The 22172-nt window shown below is 39.2% G+C and overlaps 1 protein-coding gene across 4 annotated transcripts in view; it reads left to right on the forward strand.

Moving 5' to 3' along the window:
• Positions 1 to 4288: 4288 nt before the first annotated feature.
• Positions 4289 to 22172, forward strand: part of Gucy1a2 (guanylate cyclase 1 soluble subunit alpha 2) — a 479074-nt gene continuing 461190 nt past the window's right edge. For 2 of the 4 annotated variants that reach the window (XR_008221288.1, XR_008221289.1), the window contains exon 1: positions 4289 to 5276. Coding sequence is in view for 2 of the 4 variants with exons in the window: in XM_052751411.1 (XP_052607371.1) it covers positions 4971 to 5276 (306 nt within the window). In the remaining 2 variants the exon portion in view is untranslated. The remainder of the gene's footprint in view (positions 5277 to 22172) is intronic. The other 2 variants (XM_052751411.1, XM_052751391.1) reach the window with 2 other exon arrangements.

Raw genomic sequence — 22172 nt, forward strand, 5'->3', positions numbered from 1 at the left:
GCACAGACACTGAAAGCAACAATTAATAAATGGGGCTCCCTGAAACTGAGAAGCTTCTGTAAGGCAAAGGATACAGTAATTAAGACAAAACAACAGCCTACAGAATGGGAAAAGATCTTCACCAACCCAACATCTGACAGAGGGCTGATCTTCAAAATATATAAAGAACTCAAGAAACTAGACAGCAAAATACCAAACAATCCAATTAAAAAAATGGGCTACAGAGTTAAACAGAGAATTCTCAACAGAAAAATCCCACACGGCCAAATGACATTTAAGGAATTGCTCCATATCCTTAGTCATCAGGGAAATGCAAATTAAAACAACTCTGAGATACCATCTTAAGCCTGTCAGAATGGCTAAGATAAAAAACACTGGTAATAGCTTATATTGGAGAGGATGCGGAACAAGGGAACACTCTTCCACTATGGTGGGAGTGAAAACTTGTACAGCCACTTTGGAAATCAGTATGGCAGTTTCTCAGAAAATTGGGAATCAATCTACCTCAAGACCCAATGATACCACTCTTGGGCATATACCCAAGGGGTGCTCAATCATACCACAAGGACACTTGTTCATAACAGCATTATTCATAATAGCCAGAACCTGAAAGCAATCAAACCTAGATGCTAATCAACTGAAGAATGGATAAAGAAAATGTGGTACATATACACAATGGAGTATTACTCAGCTGTAAAAAACAATGACATCATAAAATTTGTAGGCAAATGGATGGAACTTGAAAATATCCTGAGTGAGGTAACCCAGACTCAGAAGGACAAACATGTATGTACTCACTCATAAATGGATACTAGTTGTAAAGCAAAGGATAAGCAGACTACAACCCACAGCTCCAGAGAAGCTAGAAAACAAGGAGGACCCTAAGAGGGACATGAGTAAACTGGGGATGGAGGAGCAATAGAGGGAGGGGACAGCAGATGAGAATATGAGGGATGTATAGCTGGGTCTGTTTGATGGGCCACTGGCAGTATGATCAGGATCTATTCTCAATGCATGAGTCGGTTTTCTGGATCCCATTACCTATGATGGGACACTTTGCTCACCCTTGATGTAATGGGGGAGGGGCTTGGTCCTGCCTCAACTAAACCCTGCTCTCCTAGACCCATGCCATCAGGGCCAGCTCTCCCACACCTGTGGTGAGGGGTAGGGCCATCTCTCCTGATTGCAGGGGCTAGTTCTCCCATGGGGCTAAGACCAGCTCTCCTGTTGTCATGTCCAGTGAGGGGAAGGGCTAGCTATCCCACAGTTAGTGAGGGGCGCTCCAGCTCAGCACAGCCCTCAGATTTCAACATACATGGTTCCTATGATCCCCTTTGGTAACATGAGCCATGGACACCATCACAGTACCCAACTGCAGCAGGAACACAAACCCAGATATAGCCCTCAGCAGCAGCTCAGGCCAGGACTTTACCATGGCTCCTGTGGCAGTCTAGGCCACCCAGTTCAGTATGGCTCCAGCAGCAGTAAGGTCCTTGGATACCAACATGGTCTCAGATGCCTATCCAGACCCTAGGCATCTGTAAGGTCTTCAGTGGTAATAGGAGCCATGGGCTCAACTCAGACTCTGGCTGCTGCTGGGCCATTTACCCAGACATGGCCTTTGGCAGCATGGTCCCAGTGGCAGCACAGGCCTCAGATACCAGCATGGCCAAGGGCTGCAGCCTAGATCCTGGCATTGCCGTGGTCTTCGATGGTATCAGGTGTAGATGAAATTCTAAATGGTCTTATTAAATAAGAAACAGAGCCAAATAAAGAGTTAAAAGCTCAGAGATCAGAGCAGTAGCCAAGAGCTAAGACCGCCTTATCTTACCACTCGCTGCCATCCTTCTCCTCAGAGAGAGACCTTCTTCCTGTGTTCTGTCTGTTTATTGCCTTTCTGTTCTGCCTTCTCATTGGTTCTAAACCCAACCACATGACTTCCTCATCACTGCCTGTCTATACAGACCTCCAGGTCTCTATGGTTGGTACGGGGATTAAAGGCATGTGTCACCATGCTGGCTGTGTCCTTGACCACACAGAGACTTTGCCTGCCATGTGATCGGGATTAAAGGCATGTGCTACCACTACCAGACTTCTGCTTAATGGCTTGCTCTTAGCTCTGATCCCCAGGCAACTTTATTAATTAACATACAAATAAAATCACATTTCAGCACAAATAAAATATCACCATATTTCCCTCTTTTTTTTGTTGTTGTTGTTTTTTGAGACAGGGTTTCTCTGTGTAGCTTTGCACCTTTCCTGTAACTCACTCTGTAACCCAGGCTGGCCTCGAACACACAGAGATCCACCTGGCTCTGCCTCCCAGTGCTGGGATTAAAGGCGTGCACCACCACCGCCTGGCTGCCTGTCCTGGATCTCACTCTGTAGACCAGCTGCCTCTGCCTCCTTCAGCAAATCCTACCGGGGTAAGCCTTTAATCCCAGCACTGAGAAACCTTGTCTCAAAAAAAAAAAAACCAAACAAACAAACAAAAAGAATAATATGAGTAGAAGGAGGAAAATATTCCCAGCTCAAAGGGCCAGAAAATATTTTTAGCAAAATCATAAATGTAGAAGAGGCTTACAGACCCTCATGTCTGACCAGACCCTAGTCACTGCTGTGGCCTTGGTGGCATCATGAGTCATGATGTCAACACAGACCCCAGCTATGGTAGGACCACAGACCCAGACATGTTCCTAGGCATCCCAGGCCCAGAAGTTACCCTGGTCCCAGGTGGCAAACAGGCCACCAATATTAGCCATTCCTCATCACTCTCGATCCTTCAGATCTGCCTCTTATCACAGCACATGAACCATTCTGCCTCTCTTCCTCTCCCATTTCTCCACCATATACTTGCTCACCATAATGGAATGTACCCACCTGACAACCTAAGGCACTGGGTGGGCCTTTGGATGCCTTCAGGCAGCCCAGACCGTGAGCCAATGTCTAATTTTTAACATAAAGACATAGAGGATTAACTGAGGTAATGATGAACTTAACAATGAATACATAACACAATCCAAATAATATTAATAATGATCATATCAATAACAGTATGCATATAACATAGATGCAGTATAAATAGGTGTTTAAATGAGCTTATTGTAGTGCACACAATCGTTTCATGTCTTTGATGTCCACTTAAGATCTGATTTTTCAAAAGTATAAAAGGAAAACTCAGTATGTTTATATGGGTCCTCATAAACAATTAGGAAGATTTAGAGTTAAAAGCAAATTGAGGTGGAGAAACAGTAACAATTATGAGGATTTCTTTGTTTTAAATGGACTCTGCTCACTTAAACCTATCTGCTTTACCTGGATCAATCCTTTGGAAACAAAAGTAAAAATGCTTTGGTTTTTGTGTCTGAGTTAAAGCCAAAGCCCTTGAACTTTCCCTTCTGCTGTAAGGGGAAGACAAGGAAGGTGCTCAACTGCTTCTCTGTGCTGGGAAACTAAGCCTGGGACTCCTCTTCTGGGACACTGCAATTGCCCCCTCTTTACTATTGCTTACTCTAATTTCAAAATAAGCCCAAACCTTTTCTGGAATTGCACCAGGTCCCTGTGGCTACCCCTGTAGCTGGTTGCAATGAGTCAAGCTTTGAAATGAAGCTGCTGTGTTGAGATTTGCTTTTGCTGTGGAGGATATGGTTTTGGTGTACGATCGCCTTTCTTCCCACTACCCTTGGTTTTATAAACTGAATGCATATTTGACTCAAGGAGCCCAGTGATTGAGGGACGTAGGAACCTTCCCCGTGTTCTTTTGGGTCAGGCCAAAGAGTCTGCATAGGAATAGATCAGATCCTGTCATCACCTGACAGACTAGGTGCAGGTGGCAAGCGGAGCTGTCCAGTACTGGAACATAGACCGCTCGCTGTAGGAGGCATGTAGGTGGCTGGTACCACAGCGCTCAGGGCACACAAAGCAACAGGGCTGTAGCCTGACCAGACGCTATCCTCACTGCCCACGCGGCCTCGCTCGAGGCAGGAAACCATCTCCACGGGCTGCCCTAGCCTTCCCTTCCTTTGAAAGTGTCTCCACCGGAACAGTTGGGGTGACCGATTTGAACTTAAAAAACAAACTAGAACTGGACACGGTGTGTGTGTGTGTGTGTGTGTGTGTGTGTGTGTGTGTGTGTGTGTGTGTGTGTGTGTGTGTGTGTGTGTGTGTGCAGGGACCCTAGTGCCCCATGTCAGGCTTTCAGTTTTCTACAGAGGGAGATCTCTCCCCCAGATCTGTGCCCCGCATCCTAAGGTCAGCCCTTGGGCGTGTTCACTACCCATCTGCTTTCCCAGGGATCAAGGGACGCGGCATTTGGCTTGGGGACCTTTGGTCCTATGGGAACCACTATAGGAGCCCACTAGTAGCAAGACATGGTGGCAGGGGGGCGGGGAGAAACGGAGAGAACAGCAGCAAAGTGTCCTAGTTGCTCCTGAAACGTGGCGACCAGAGACTTCCAATGAGTATGCTGGCGACACGTGATGCCGGCGGAGGCAGAGCTGTAGGGCGGAGGGATAAAGGGAGCAGGAGGGAGGCGCGCCGTTAGTGCAGGGGGCGGAGGACGCGGGCCTTGGGCGGGCGGTGGAGACTCTAGGCGGAGGAGCCGCTGCACCCCAATCCCCGCAGCCCCGGAGCGGGAGCTACGCGTACAGGACGGTGCTGAGGCTGCGCCGGGAGAGCAGCAGCTGCGGAGGCGGTGGCGGTCGTCCCTGGGTCCCCAACGCATCCTCCGTGCTACCGCCGAACCTGGGCCCCCAAGGAGCTGCGGCGACTCAAGTTCCCGCCATGAACAGCTGGCTGGCAGGGCTCATCAGCCCCGGGGACTCCCGTCTGGGAGAGCGCGAGCGCAGCGCCCAGCGTCCCCGACGCGCCTGACGCTGCCATAGCAGGTCCCGCTACCTCCACCGCCACCGCTGCGTCCTCACCACCACCTCCACCACTGCCGCCTCGGCTGTAGCAGCATCTCCAGCAGCATGTCTCGCAGGAAGATCTCATCCGAGTCCTTTAGTTCCCTAGGCTCTGACTACCTGGAAACCAGCCCAGAGGAGGAAGGGGAGTGCCCCCTGTCCAAGCTTTGCTGGAATGGCAGTCGGAGCCCGCCAGGGCTACAGGGCTCCAGAGCGGCAGCCAAGACTACCACCCCGGCCCCCGCTGCCTCGGCCGCCGCCGTCGCCGCGGCCGCCAGCGCGGCCGCCGCCGGGTCCAAGAGGGTGCAGCGCCGCCGGAGGGTCAACCTGGACTCCCTAGGCGAGAGCATCAGCCTCCTGACAGCACCCTCGGTGAGCTGGGGACAGGCAAGTCCGAGCTTCAGCAGAGGACAGGGATGGGCAAAGTTGGAGCAGGGCTATGGGGAGCTCCGGGATCTCTCAGCCGCTTGGGGGCGACCCGGCCTTATCCTGGTTGGCCTAGGGTTCCTAGTGGCCCCCTGGGAGACAACCCTCTGGGCTTAGGCAGAAGGAGAACACTGGAAAGGAGTAAGACCTCATTCTTATGGAGGTCTGGCTGCCAAGCTCCAGCCTTGAATTCAACAACACTGCTGTCATTTCTGATGGCCTCAGGGCTCCTTCAGGCCACCTGTTTTGCTTTGCTTTGCTTTTTTTTTTTTTTTTCCTTTTTCTTCTAAACTTTCCCAGGCTGTGTTCTGGCAGATCCATTTCCCTTTTCCAGCATCCCAAAGGAGCCCCCGCCCCGCCCCTGGAAGCCCTTACTCTATTTCCCACACTCTCTTGGTCCTAGTAGTGACCTTCTGGGGCATCTCTGAATTCCACAGGCTCTTCACAGTCTCTGCTGCATGCCTTTCTCACATTTAAGAACCCTGTCAGATACTTTCCTGAGTTGTCTTTCCACATGCAAACCTGTAATCCTATTTACACACACACACACACACACACACACACACACACACACACACACACACACACAGAGGCTTCCTAATGTCTTATTTGTTGTGCATTTATTGGCTCAGTTTTCATTTCTGGGTAAACCTGGCTGGTTTTTTGTTGTTGTTTATTTGTTTTTTTTGTTTGTTTTTAAGTCTCTTGGTACTTCTTGTACCCTTATACCATCCTTCACTTTTCCATCCTTAGATTCTTCGTGCTTCCTGCCTTCCTCATATTAGAACCCTCACATATGTTTATTGAATGAATAAATGCCTTCATGTACTTCGGCAATTTGTGCTGATATTGGGGTATCTGCATTGGCGGTTCTCACTATACACCACTCCCCATGGTTCCAGGAATTCTTCCATACCACCCCTTTCTCATCCCTCCTCAGACATTCCAGCTACCCTATTTTGCAGAAATGCCAGACCTCTGGTTTTATCCTTTACTGACTAGGTGAGCTTGGCTTTGAAGGAGTCTGCTCAATTGCAGAATCCAAAGGAGATACATGTTAAATTTCCACCCACCTTTGAGCCTCACCTGGGTTTTGGAAGCAAGAACTTTACCTCTCTTTAAGCACCCCACCCCCTGTTTTTCCTTTTCCTGCCTCTATCCCCCAGATTTTAACTTTTTAAAGTTCCCTCGATGTAATCTTGTTTGGCTACTCCTAGGTTTTCCTTTTGAAAGCATTCTTGAACTAGTTTTAGGAAGGGCCTTTGAAAATGTGAGATGCTAAGAGTCTAGATGCTGGTACCAGGCAACACCACAAACATCACTGTGGTACCTATATTGGAGAATGGTTGTTTCTTTCAGCACTGAAACATGTTTTCTGTCTCCCACCTTTCTGGTGTGTTACCCTTTAGTGCATGGTTTCAGTGTCCTTCCTTTCTAGTATGTGTTGCTCTTTAACATGTTTCTGCAAACAATCTATAAGATACTTCAGAGGAGGTTGGCTGCTCTTTTTCACTCGTCCCTGTAAATTTTCCCAGAGAAGATAAATCTTGGGAAATATTTGACACTGCCAATTGTTGAGCACAATTGTTTATGAGGAGAATTCAGATCCTGTGTATCTGTAGGTTTGTGTTAGTGCCCAACACAACATTTTTGCAACATACTAATTCTTCAGTAAAACAGGTTTGGATTTAACACAAGGATGTAACTAAAGATACTGATCTGTTGTGATAGAATTATCCTTGTAACCCCAGATTTTTGTGTCTGGGAACCAAAATTTACTGATTTCTAAAAAGTATTAACAGTGTCTTTGATAATGACAGTTTAGCTTAGATTGTTCTCAGCCACTCACTTGAGGGTAAGAGAAAATAAAGTGATAACTGAAGTATCTACTATGAGAATGAGAAGCAGGAAATAATTTCTGATAGTTTACTTTGTAAGTTGGAGTTTAGTGGCAGATGTCAAAGTGTGCCCAGATAATGGTTATCAGAATAAGAAATTGAAAATAATTGTTATATCAAATGTTGCAGAAGTTCTATGTATTTTACAAGCTGCAACTAACTTATTTTGGAAAATGCCTGTCAGGTATGTGCTGAGAGCCTATAGGTGAGCAGGAGTAAACATGTGTACCCATAAAAGACTTCAGAGAAAAAAGAAGAATTCTCAGTGACTAGTAGTCTTATCACCCGTTGACTTGGTGTCATAGACAAAACAGAGAGGTTCCATTTCAAGTCAGTGAGTGCTGTGTGGTCCGTCTTTTCATTTGGCAAACAAGACATTGCCTTAAAAAGTTTCACTATATTCATCCTTCTATACTACCTGGATGTTAAACTCTGGAAGTAGTCGAGGAGATGTGAAGCATGCTATCTGTTTACTCACTACTAAAAATAACTACAGCTGCCTAGAATACCCACTGTTGAGGGGCATTTGAAGTTTTTTTTTAGTGTTGTGAACTTTCCTGAACCCCATTTATTTTAGGAAGAATTGCACTTGCTGTTCATGTTCCTGCTTTCATATGTTTCAATCAGTTGGGATTCAGTCTTCATTCAGAATGACTTGCAAGTTGAAAAATGGAAATGAATGTATACTAATGTGTTGGTGCATAATACACCAGTTTTTGACTCAGAATAGTCAAAGTTGAGTTTTTGACATTTTAGTAGTTATTTCTAGGTGTATTGATGTTGGCTATAAAAATCACAATGTTGCACATATAATACGATAATATTGCACATATAATACATAATATTACACAAATAATACAATATAAGTAAAGAGTTGATAAAATTGAAAGAAAACAAAACAGAATTTAAGAGTCTTGATTCTTCTTTGCTTTGAACAAGTAATTACTTGTGTAACTCTGGGCACATTTTCAGCTTTCTAGGACCCTGCTCATCTGTAAAGTGTTATGCTTAAGTTCCTCTTTAGTCAGAAATTCTACTGAAACACATCATCAGGCATACAGGGGAAACATTTTGCATTTGAAAACTTTTGAGAAAGGTATATTACTTTTCAAAGTATGTAATAATCAAATCATTATTCTATTTAACCAGTAATTGAGGTTCTATTGTGTGGCAAGTATTGTACTGGCAATACAGATGCTGAACAACCCCCAGTTTTCATGGACTTCTTTCTTTTAGTCTTTAATTTTAGGAATGTGTATTGAGGAGAACATAGGAACTGCGATTGCCCTGCTGACATCGAGGAAAATTTTGGGTGTGTTTTTTTTTTCCACTATGAGTCTCTGGAGTGTAGCCATAATAACAAACATCATTATACAAGCCTCATTGGAGGCATATCAACCACTTATTATTTATTTTTAAGTAATTGGATACTTGGAAAACATATTGAGAAGCTAGGAGGGGTCTTTGCACCAAGGGTCAACCTAGTAACTCATTTTATTAGATTTTACTTTATGACTCTGATATCAGTTTGGAGTTTGTTCTCATCACCCTGTCAGTGGAGAGATGCCAGCAGACCCACTCAAAATTGAGGCTTCTTTTGAGAGTTCTCTTCACTGTTGAATCACTGCAGGTGGCTTTGAACATCTCAGATAGTAGAATGCTGGAAGAAACATAACACAAATGGAAAGATAACAAAGCAGGAGAGGAAAGCTTATGGCAAAAGGAAATTCATCCCAAGAAAGTGTGAAATGAAAACTCAAGGACCCTGGCATGGCAAAAACAAACAATGTTTTCCTATTTGAAGAAAGGAAATTGTAGTAGTAAAAGTCTAAGGAAAAGCAAAGGGAGACAGACAGGTATGTTTAGCTTTTTCTGATAGTACACAAAATTAGTTCTCTGATACACACAAACTCTTAAAACCAGTGTCATAAACTCTGAGTGTAATTAATAATGTAAGTAATGAAATATACACAAAAGTTGTTGGTGAAATAAGTTTATGTAAATATAGGGCTCAATTTGACTAAAAAGCAAAAGCAAAACAAATTGACTAGTCATAAAATTATTAAAAAGTATTCATAATTAAATGTTTTATTAGACAAATTTGTTAGCATGGTTGTATACACACACACACACACACACACACACACACACACACACATTGCATATATGTACATTTTTATAAACTTTCCTCAACTCTGGAAGTTTCCAGAGTGTGATCCATAAATTTCAACAAAATTTGAATGCTTTGAAAAAAATGTAAAAGCGTTCTTGCCTATTTTATCAAGATCACTTCTAAACATATTCTAAGATTTATAGAATGATTTTAGTACAAATAAGATAACAAGATAAGAAACATCAGCAGGGCGTGATACCACATGCCTTTAATTCCAGTACTTGGAAAGCAGAAGCAGGCAGATCTCTGTACATTACAGGCCAGCCTGGTCTACAAATCAAGTTCCAGGACAGCTAGTGCTGCCACACAGAGAAACCCCGTGTCAGGAGAAAAAAAAAAGGAACTTTATTTTGTTTGTATAGCCAACAAATTCATCTGAAAAAATTAAAACTGAGTCTCCTTTGATTATCCTAGCTATGGATAGTAAGTGTACACAGGCCTTTATAATCATTGCAGTTCCAACATTTCTACTAAACTAGTTACTGCTGTGTGGCAATTCAGAAAATACCTTTAAGAATCATGTAATGATATGAAGACAATTTTGAGTGATACAATGTAAATAATTCACAACAAATGAATTATAATTATAAGTAAAAGTGAGAGAGAAACTACTTATTTCATTTTGTCTGAGAATTTTAAAAATTCCTCACCTATTGCCTTCAAACTAATCAGTTTATGTGTTCAAAGGGTGAGGCTTGGAGATAATGTAATAAATATCAGCTTAAAGCCTGTGTATCTTGGCTGCGTTTCTAGTGTTCTGTTCAGTAGCTAAAGCTCAGTTGCAAGGCTTTTACTTTTAAAATACATTTGAACAATGAGAATGACACCAGTGATTCTTAGTTGGTGAAGAGATGATGGGATTATACATTCACTTTTAGTGTATAATTTGTCCACCTTATAGAATTCTGAGATGTATCATAGGACACCTTAATGCATTTTTCCCTCTATATCATAATTGCATTTTGCATTCATCTTGCCTATTGTTCTGTGGCCTCTTATACAAATCTAAAAATAAAATAAAAACACACATTTCTTTGACCATGCTAGAAAATAAATGCAGTATCATGTTAACATCTACATTGTGCATTATGAGTTACCAAGAAGGTATAATTTTCCCTTTGGGGATTTTACATACATCAAGGGAGAAAGAAAATTTAAATATTGTAAGTAGGAAGAATGTTTGCCAAGGTGTGTCTGCTAGCTGACTCTTTGAGGTCCCTGTGTGGCATATGAGCCAGAAATTTAACTGAAAATTCAGAGCATCTATTTAAATTCTGACTCTTTAATACCTTCATGCTTATCTAATATTGAGCACAGAACTTAGTACCTGATATATATTTAACAAAATACACAGAGTAAAGAAATGGATGTTTTCAATAATTGTCTAATTATATTTGTTTGTGCTTAATTTTTTGGTGTATTTGCTTTTATCAAAAACATGTAGAATTTGCACTCAGGCTCAAGAGTGCAATTTTGCTTACCTCTGCTATTTAAGTGAAACATCGGAACGCAGTTATATTTACAAAAACATATGGAATGATATTCTCCTTTTAGGGAAATGTAATGACTCTCCTTCAGTCTGTGTTGCTTCCATTTTCGACACAATTCTCTGTCAAATAAGAGAAATGTTTTTCACCAAGTGGGCTACTGTTGCAGAAAATGTACTGCTAGGGGTGGAAATAATGTCATTTAGTCCTCAAATATCACATCAAAGTAGGGTCTGGAGATATGAAATTATGTTCTATGTGCTTGAAGAACCATGTAGAACTGAAAATTCCAGGCCTGCAGTGATTTAGAAAGCAAGGAGCTAGAAGTATCTCTGAAGTCTGGAGATTCAATGGGCTGTTGTGGGGTACTGAAAGACAGTGAATATTTTTATAAACACCTCAGGTAGAAAACATTTCATCAACAAGATTTATTTGAGATTTACTGTCAGGAAATTGCTCATTTAAGCTAGTGGTTATCAAAGTAGTGCATAAATGGGGAAACTTTTAACATTTGTAGTCTTACATCCTAAGAGCCTAATTTGAAAGTTTTCCAGAGAAAGGCCTGGGAAATGTGAATGAAACTCACTCAAGGTGATTGATAGACATATTAATTTATGGTGGACATATTAATTTATGGTGGTTGTATCCAGTACCCCAGAGACCATTGATTTAAGCTCAGTGGGCTTTGCAAAGATTCATCTGGGAAGTTGTTTCTTTGTGATGAACACATGCACGTATGTGCACATACATACACACACACACACACACACACACACACACACACACACACACACACGTATCCCAGATAAATCTTGGCATATGGAAACAAGGGTAGAGGCTATGAACAGGAACCACTGTCACCACATGCGATATGTTGGTTGTGGTATATAGGGGATTAGACATTCACGTATTGTAACTTAAATTATCTGTGAACCCTTCCAACTTTTCCTTCAATTGTTTTGTTGTTTCTTCTGATTGCGTTCAGGAGCCATTGCTGTAAGTGATCCTGTTAATCAAAATGAAAGAATACATATCCAAAATGGATGGGATTGTAGAGGAAAGAGAAAGAGTTATTATGAGGGTCAATATGACATGACCAGCAGCCTTTTTGGAGGGAGGTTAACACTCAAATTATCCATGTACTGATTTATTTTGGAGGATGATTTGTTTCAGAAAGAAAACAATGGGAAGTTCAGATATCAGTCATATAGGTACTACTCCTCAAACCCTGCCACAATTCCACAAAAATAGAATCTGTTGCTAATATCTAAAATTTTAGAAAACTCATCATTGAGTGAGTAAGTGAGTAGAGTTTAGTTCTTAATATAAATGGTGATCAAATATTGGATTTGCATCTGTAGGCAGCTCTAGAATTGATGTCTCATGAAAGAAGGCAGTGTGTGTGGAAGTATTAATGTCACCTTAGCCGCATGGCCTTGGAATCCAATGACTTCTTTTACATGCACTGCACTATGTTTCTGTTCTGTGTGGCAAGAATCAACATACTTTCACTCTTTATTACTTTGTACCTATGCATCTTTCATTCAGGAACCCCAGCAGCATCAGCAGACGTGATTTTTCTATTTGTTCATGCACATGTGTGCACACTTTCACTGCAATGTTTTGTCTTTGCAGAAATTGCCATTCACATCTCTGCTAAGGACTAATTATAATGTATTGTGATCTGTGCTTGCTCTGGCTCTCTCTAAATCATGTTTAATTTATGTATAACCAAATCTAGCAGTGGTGTAAAGACAGGCAACAAATGTTTGTTAGAGGAATAAATAAATGAGTGAATCAACTGGTTTCACTTCATAGGTAACAATGTTTTTGTGCTACCACCCTTTATTTTCAGTTTTATGTCTATTAATTTATTGCAGACACAATAAGAGTATAATTTTTTTCATTTTTCATGTGTATTAGTTTATTAGTGGGCTAGTTAAACTACCGAATTTATAAAATTAAAACTAAAACAAAATTTAATTCTAGAAAAAAGCAATTTTAATTGACATGTACATAATCTTAGAAAATAAAAGACTCCAGCACACCAAAGGCTTGTACAATTTTAAGTGTCAATTTAAAAAATACATGCTAAATTTATTAGAACTAATGAGATTAGCAAGTATTCTCTCCATATAATAAACATATGAAATACTAGCCTTTACACCAGTAATCATGTGCAAAATATGAAAAGAAATAATATTACAATAAAAAATAAGTAAATTCTACAAAACAATCTGGTAAATGTTAAAGTTTCTCATAACTTTCTCAAAAGATTAAAAACAAGCTCCGAGTTAGACTGTATTTTTCTCACTTGTGTTAGTTTCTTTTTTTGCCATTGTGGCAAGATATTTAGCAGCAACACCTTAGGAGAGGAAGGACTTGTTTGGACTCAAGGGTTTGACCATCATGGCAGTGAACACATGGTGATGGGCATGGTTTAGTCCTTGTTCATGGGTGAATATTGTAACAGGTCACAAAATAGTGACCAACCAGGAAGCAGAGAATGGGACTTGAAGTAGGGCCTGGCTTTATTGCGCAAACTCTGGTCCCTAGTAGCCTCTACCACCTATGCCTCTGACCCAAAGGTTATCACAGCCTCCCAAAGAGCATCACCCATCTGGACTATGTTCAAATACATAAGCAATGGGGCAAATCTTACAATGTAAGACTTACATGATCAATATATCAATATTTTTCTGATAAAATATGTGTATATGTTTTTAAATTGATACTATGACTGAAGCTACCAGATTTCCTAATTCTAATTGATGAGTGGTTTTAATTTTATTATTATTTTCTCAAAAGCTTTAAGAATTTCAAAATATTCTTTTATTTTGTTTTTTTTTTAACCTTTGGAGAATTCTGCATATTTTATGCAAGTTGCCTCTAAATTTGGTTTAAATACTTATAGACACAGTAAGTCTAAAGGGGAGCATATAGTTGTCATTTATAAAAGTTTATATTATCTCTTAAAGATACTCATCACACTGTAAGTTATAGTCATAAAATATCAACATATGGTTTTATTTATTCCTATTTCAGAGTGGGGAATCACATGAATTAAGTATTTATTGAACAAAACTCTATAAGTCAGCACATTCATAGATCTATCTTGTAATCATTAATGAATATCACAATAGCATTGGAGAGCTGGAGTCCTTGGAGAATATACTATACTTACAAATGTGCATTTAAAGAAACAGAAAGTAAAAAATCAAGCAGAAGATAAGATTATTCTTGTGTATTTTTTGAGGGGCTGCATGAAGCTATGGGTAATAAAGTTTTAGCCCAAATTGAGGGGAAAGGTATGGCTCAGAGAATTACAAAGTAGTGATGGTGTTCACTGTACATTAAATACCTGTATCTTAGATTGAGTTTGAGGCATTTGAGCAGTCTACTAGATGGGAGGGTTGTGCCTTAGGAAAGTGATGAGAGTGCCAAAGATGACAGACTGGAATAATTTAAAAGCATTTCTCGTCTTTCTTTTGCGATATAAATGTAATGCTAACATTATTTAGTAGATACTTAGATTTTTATTCCCTCATTATTCAGTCTTAGAGTTGCCGTCTGCTCCCTTCTACATGCCAAAATTGGATAACCTGGCAACTAACTTGAAACTAATTGATTACATTAGTATTTATTTTATAGTTAGAGAAAATTATTGAAAAATAAATAAAACTTGGGTACCTTGTTCAATGTGTCACTTAAAGTTTGTAGTTGTTACAACATAAGGTTTCTTTGCATCTTGACTAATGGATGGCTGTCAATAACTTTCAGGCTTCTAATAGGAATGTAGGATGGGAAGGAAGACAAGGGCAGGCTTGGATTTTGGTGTTTTGGATTTGGATAAAGTGAATAGCTGAAGTCTGTGAGATCTTCAAGGGCTTGGAATCATGGAGTCACTAGCCTTATCACACGGCTTGTTAATCAGTTCAATGAAGAGAAAATTGAAGATTCAGAATTGCAGGTTGGAATAAAGCTCATTGTTAATGACAATTATTTTGGAGATGACAGCTAGTATATTGAAAATTGACAAGTTCTGTGAGTGAAAGGGAAAAATAATAATAGAAAACTAAAGAACAATGAACCCAAGCAAACAAAACCACGAAACAAACTCTAACAGAATGTTGTGCTTTTTGTGTAGGAACAGGAGAGGTAGTGGGTGATATTTGCAAAGTAATTAAGGATGGTGTTTTCAGACCACTATGAATGAGCTGCCTCCTATCCTTAGAAAGTCAATGTTAATCCTGCACCTGAGAAACTACTAAATGAGATTTATAGATGGAATATGTAATGAATAAACAAAAGATGCTATGTTAAACATTTCTGATCTTGAGTCCTTACTATGAACCCGGATCAACAATATGCTAAGGGATATGCATATTTTTCATTAAAAACAACAGCAATGCACGCATGATGCCTTCACATGTTCTGCAGGACATTGAGATTCTTTGTCTTTGTCCATACCTGGTAATGATTTGTCTAATCTGCACACATGATTCTACCATATGTATAGGGAAAGGTTGTCATAAAATCCCATTCCTAGTGTTTGGTAGTATGAGAGAGAGAGAGAGAGAGAGAGAGAGAGAGAGAGAGAGAGAGAGAGAGAGAGAGAGAGAGAGAGAATTAGGAAGAATGAGATGGAGCCAAACCTGTGAGACCAAAGACTCATGTTTGAAGGTGACAGCAAAGCCCCTAAATGAATGAGAATTGAGAAAGGACAGGGTTGCTCTCACAGCATTTTCAACTCCTTTCCCAAGAATAAGTGTATTTCTTCTTGGTCCCAGGGAAATGTAAGATGGCCTAACATGAGTGTAATGCATTCTTTCTGCTCCCTCTTATGAGAAGAACCCTGAGATTTGGGAGGCTTAGTACAAAAAACAGTATTTTCTGGACAACACCATTGCACACATGAAATTACAGCATTTGTGACTGCATGCACAAAACCTGTAAAAGATCAAGCCTGCCAAAATACAAACATGGATGGGGAAGGAGTCAAAAAGTCCCTTCCCTAGCTGAGGAGTTACTGGTAACTGACAGCTGCTGAGAGAGGGACAGTCAGTTGTCTTTGGGCATGTTGCTCCTGAGAGGCTTGCCCATGCTCCAGTAGATGACCCTGTACCCAGCACAGCAACAGCTGTGTATATATATATGACTGGTGTAGCAGATTATATGAGCATTCAAGAAAACACTTAAAATTTGACCGATGATTACACCAGTCAACCTACATTACACACTAGTAGAAAAGAAAATTAGTTATTTCATATAATATATATATATATATATATATATATATATGCATACACACATATGTGGGTACAAATTCAATATTGTATCATTAAACAGGTATTTGTTATTGATTTTTCCTGGACCAGGAATTTGAAATGCCTCAATAATTGATGAGAAATACAGTTTTCCCTTTATATTTTCTTTTGATTTGTCTTACATATTCTTGGAATGGAATTCATAAGCATTGTACATTGCTTTCATTCTATTTCTTACAATGTTTTCCCAAAGGATAGCAGAAACTTTTGAAAGAGAAACTCACAAGAGTCCAACAATTTAAAGGAGCAGCTGTTGCTATGCTGGCAATAAGCCTGTCATCTTCATTCAGTAGGGATCTATAGACTGGAACAAAAAGTACCTGTTGATTAGATTGTCTGAGATGGCTTTCTTTTAATTTCATGGTTTTTTTCTTGTGAGATTGATTTGTTCATTTATGAGTGATTTTATTTTTTTATTTTTTGATTGATTTTTTTTAACCAAATATCTTGTGATTTTGCTTACAGAGGTTATTTCCAAGAGAGGAAAGGACAAAGATTCCTATATATTGTAACTTTGTTATTTATTTACACGTAAAACCCCTGCTTTACTTAGTAGTGTTTTTGGAAACCTGCCATTCCCTGTGTATCTATGAACTATTGATTGTATAGGGCAGAAAAAATGATTCTACTACTTGGTACTGAGTGGAATAATGCTGTTTAATTGAAATTTGGAATAAGCACATTTACTTTCTCTGTATCTTCTTAAAATTTGCCACAAGTAATGAAAAAGTCCCTTATTTCTTAATAAACGTTGTTGCCTCCCAAATAATTTATTTTATAGAGTGATGATGTTGAGATTGAGTTTTGACAGGCAGAGACTGAAAGAGTAAATCTTAACTACTGACAGCTATAATTCCATTTGAAGCTTCAGACAGATATGAGGTATTTGTTGTGTGGATTCTGGAGAAGAGTGATTTATTGTTTCTTCTTTATGCAAAGATCAATCAATGTTTTATAAGCCTGGCAATATTTGCAAACTATAAAGTATCTTTTCTTTTCTCTTGGGCTAACTTACTGTCATTATGAATGCATCTCAAAAAAATTATTTTTCTTTTTGTTTCAAGTTAAATTCTTTCTCCAAATGTGTGCATATGGAGGAGACTCATCTACAGCTTGTTATCAGTGGCTGGCAATGTGAACACTTAGTCTTTCTTCCACTTGCTTACATTCTTCTCTCCCTCTTTAGCTGCATACTTAAGGTTATATTTGTTCTGGTTCCATTTCTGTTGCTGCAACCAACCTTAAAGGAGAATGGGATTTCATCATACAGTTCCAGGTTACAGTTTGACATTGTGGGGAAATAACAGCAGGAATTTGAAGCAATCAGTCACATCCAGAGAGAGAATGAATGCGTATGTACCTGCCTGTGCTGAGCCCCTTATGTGAATTTATATAGTTCAGGATCACTTATGTAGGGAATGGTGCAACCCACAGTCGACCAGGTTTACAAAGATCAGTTTAATGTAAATTAGGTATCCTCCAGCCAATCCCCAGAGCCAAACCTAAACTGGAGATTCTCTCATTGCAATTTTCTTCTCAAGAGATTCTAGATTGTGTTGTTAACATTTAAAACTAGCCATTCCAAGGATAAAAGAAGATGAAGAGTATCAAATATTAAGTTAACTTGTAAAGATAAATTTCTACTGTCAGTCTAATTACCTTAACTATTAAGTAAAATCCAGGTAATGTAGATCCCAAACACCAAGCTGACACAGATACCCAGTTATTTCAATTATAGAGGTAAAATTTATTCCCTTCAGTGGCTACATCATTAGTGATGATTATAATGACAAAATTAACAGTTGCATTAGATAAGATGCAAAACTAATTTTACTGTTATTTCATCATAATAAACTTTTCAAAAATATGCATAGTAGAAAGATATTTTCATACATGAGTTAATGAAAATATCTTAGTCTTGTATAACTATAAAGTATGAATATACAGCATGAATATACAAATATGGATCAGAGCAACAACTTTTGACCACTTGGTAAGACTTTCACTATGTTATGTGATTCATAAATGAGATCAAGATATTCTTACCTGAAAACATCTTAAAAACTTAATATAACAGATTTTATTGTCTTACATCTCTATATAACAAATTTTATTGTTTTTTATCAGAGTTACTAATATATGGAGATGGGAAATGAATGGCATATCAAAGATTAAGGAAATTTCTAGCTTTTGTGTGTGTGTGTTTGGGTGAAATGTTCTGTAGCTTTGTTAGGTCTATTTGGTTCAGAACATCTGTTAACTCCATTATTTCTGTTTAGTTTATGTGTGGGTGACCTGTCCCTTGGTGAGAGTAAGGATATGTGCGAGGGTCGATGTGTGATTTAAGCTTTAATCATGTGTCTGTTACAAATGTAACCCTTGCGTTTGGGTCATAGATGTTCAGAATTTAAACATCATCTCAGTGGATACTGAGTGTCTGTTCCCATCTTTTTTTATTAATTTTGGCTTGAAGTCTGTTGTGTTAGATATTAGAATAGCTACATAAGCTTGCTTCTTGGGACCATTTGCTTAGAAAATCTTTTTCCAACCCTTTACTCTGAGGCAATGATTATCTTTGATGTTGAGGTGGTGTGTTTCTTGTAAGTAGCAGAAGGATGGATCCTATTTTCCAATCCATTCTGTTAGTTTGTATTTTTTGGGGGGGAATTCAGTCCATTGATACTGAGAAATAATAATGACCAATGACTTTTTTTGTTGTAGTTGGCGGTGGTAGTGTGTGTGTATGTGTGTGTGTGTGTGTGTGTGTGTGTGTGTGTGTGTGTGTGTGTGTGTGTGTGTGTGTGTGTGTTTTTCATTCTTTGAGTTATGCTGGTGTAAGATTTGTGTTTCTGTGGGTGTAGTTAACTTCCTGGGATTAAAGTTCTCCTTCTAGTACTCTCTGCAGGGTCAGATTTGTGAATAGATATTGTTTAAATTTGACTTTGTCATGGAATGTATTGTTTTTTCCATATAGGGTAACTGAAAGTTTTGCTGGGTATAGTAGTCTGGGCTGACATCCGTGGTCTCTTAAAGTCTACAGGGCATATGTCCAGTCCTTTCTGACTCTTGGAGTCTCCACTGCAAAGCTGGGTGTAAGTCTGCCTTCATATATTATTTAGCCTTTTTCTATTGCAACTTTTAATAGTCTTTCTTTGTTCTATATGTTCAGTGTTTTGATTGACAAAAGGGACCTTCTTTTCTTTTCTGGTCCAACCTATTTGGTATTCTTTAAGCCTCTTCTACATTTATGATTTTGTTAAAAAGATTTCCTGGCTCTTTGAGCTGGGAGTTTTTCCTTCTTCTACTCATATTATTCTTTTTCTGTTTGTTTGTTTGGTTTTTTTCGAGACAGGGTTTCTCTGTGTAGTTTTTGTGCCTGTTCTGGATTTCACTCTGTAGAACAGGCTAGCCTCGAAGTCACAGAAATCTGCCTGGCTCTGCCTCCTGAGTGCTAGGAATAAAGGCATATGCCACCACCACCAGGCTACTCCTATTATTTTTGTTTTGGTGTTTTCATAGTGTCCCAGATTTCTTGAATGTTTTTGTATTAGGCAATATTTAGATCTAGAATTTTTTTTGACCAATGAATCCATTTCTTCTATTGTGTCTTCAACACCTGAGATTACTCCATCTCTTGTATTCTGTTGGTGATACTTGCATCTATGTTCCTGTTTGTTTACCTAGATTTTGCATTTCCAGAATTCCCTTAGTTTATGTTTTCTTTATTTCTTCTATTTCCATTTTTCAGGTCTTAAAGAGTTTTATTCATTTCCTTCAACTGTTTGTTTGTTTTCGACTTTCTTGACATTCTTTAAGGGATTTATTGATTTCCACCAATTTTTTGGTTGTCTTTTCCTAGATTTCTTTAAGGGATTTATTCATATCCTCTTTAAAGACCTCTATCATCTTCATGTTGGTTTCAAGGTTATTTTCTTATGCTTCAGCTGTGTTAGCATATTCTGGGCTTACTGTATTGGAATGACTTGGCTCTGGTGGCAACATATTGTCCTGTCTATTGTTGATTGTGTTCTTAAACTGACATTTAAGCAACTGGGCTTGTGGTGATTATTTATCTAGGTACCTATTTCTGGGTTTGTCTTTGTTGGATGGGTGTTTTGTTCCTTGTTCTCTGTTTCCTCTCTGGTCTTCTGGCTAAAGTGGCCTGTGGTTAAGTAGAAGGTCTCCATCCAAGTTGGAGCTGAACTTCTGATGGCCTGGAAGGCCTCTGGTCCAGCAGGAGGTTGCTGTCCAAGTTGGGACCCACAGTTCTGGCAATGTGGTAGCCTCTGATCTGGCCAGGGGTCCTCTGGGTTTCAGGATGCTGGCCAGGCTTCTGAGGTAGGAAGCTTCTGCTTGGATTTTAGGGAGCTGGCCTAGTCTCTGGGGTTCAGGATGCTGATCTCACCTCTGGTGGAGTAGCAGACTTCTGACAGAGATGTGGGCTGGGGTTCATGATGGTGGCCTGGCCTCTGGTCAGGACAGAGTCTTCCACCAGAGGTGTGGGTCAGGATATGGATCACTTGGTTCTTTACAGTGGTTCCAATTTTAATATTGTATGGATTAAGGATAAAATAGGTTGTAGAGAAGTTAATTTTTGGTTATCTATACTCTCTTCCCCTTCTTCCTTTCATCCCGCCCTCTCCAATTTGTTGATTCCTGAACCAAATTCTCATGCCACAATGCATTCTATAAATTGTCCAAATAAATTGTTACTGAGTACATCTTAGACACCATTTTATATTAAATTAATTGGATATTACATCTCTTAATTCCTAACAACTATGGGTAAAAAGTATATTTAGAAGGAAAGAGTGGTGGTGTGTGTGGTGAGACAGCACTCTGGTGCTCCTAAATTCAAATCCAGATCTGTCCCCACCAGGTTCTGATGTATAACAATGATTACATAAGAATTGTGCTTCTAAGAGCTGTCCAGGCAGCATATGAAGTCTCTCATAGGTATTTAAATTGCTTAATGTCCTCATATCTGCAGGACTAGCATGTTGATAGATAGGAAAAATCACATATATATTTAGAATGTCTGAGAATGTGGAATTATACTTTTAGGTTTTAGATCTTAAACCATTTCCATTATCTTAAAGAATGATTACTGCTACTTTAGTATTCACTGGAGATGAATATAGGGGTAAGTGCTTAAAGGTTCCAAATGTCTCTTCACTTATGTGAATAATTTATAGGTTAAAGAGAAACTATGCAAACAAAAGAATTAGAATGCTTTTAAAATTGGAAAAGAGTGCACAGTAGCCAATCTAGTATCTTGTTTCTAGGTATTATTTTACCATATTCCCTGTTGTTTAGCATGAGTCTATGTTTATATTTATCCATATAACTGGTGTGATTATTATTGCACTGATATGTATGAAGCCAAATTATACAATGAAATACTTAAAACTGACATATTCTTATCAAAATAATTTGTAAAATTATAAAATTAAAATACTGTGCCAAAGTCTCTTCCCCTCTTCTACAGGTACCTGTTTCCTAGCATCCTTTTGCTCTTTCCTTTTACTAGATACTTATTGTTTCTTGACTAATAACACAAGAAAATGACTAGAAAGAGCTAAAATTTTGATTCTAATATAAGCATTTTTTCTCATAAAATTTTGTTTTTGAGAATTTTGTGCATATATAATAAAATATTATCATCTCCCCATTTCCTTCCTCCAACAATCTTATTTTTTGCTTATGTGTTCTAAATGTTCTTTATAACAGTTGATATCGTGATGACTGTTTTGTAATGAATGGCTTAGTGTTCAGTGTAAGCAGATTAGATGATCCAAGGAGTTTACCACCTATATTTTTTTTTTGGTAATACAAGATACTATCTATATCACTTAAATATTTTTCACACTTAGATATGTAGGGGTGTACTCTGCTGAGGTTCAGAAAGGAATAGTAATTTGCCCCAAATGAAGAAGTTGATAACTAGTCACATCCGA

Source organism: Peromyscus californicus, unplaced genomic scaffold, assembly GCF_007827085.1.
Source record: "Peromyscus californicus insignis strain IS unplaced genomic scaffold, ASM782708v3 Scaffold_11__1_contigs__length_118956290, whole genome shotgun sequence".
Lineage (NCBI taxonomy): Eukaryota > Metazoa > Chordata > Mammalia > Rodentia > Cricetidae > Peromyscus > Peromyscus californicus.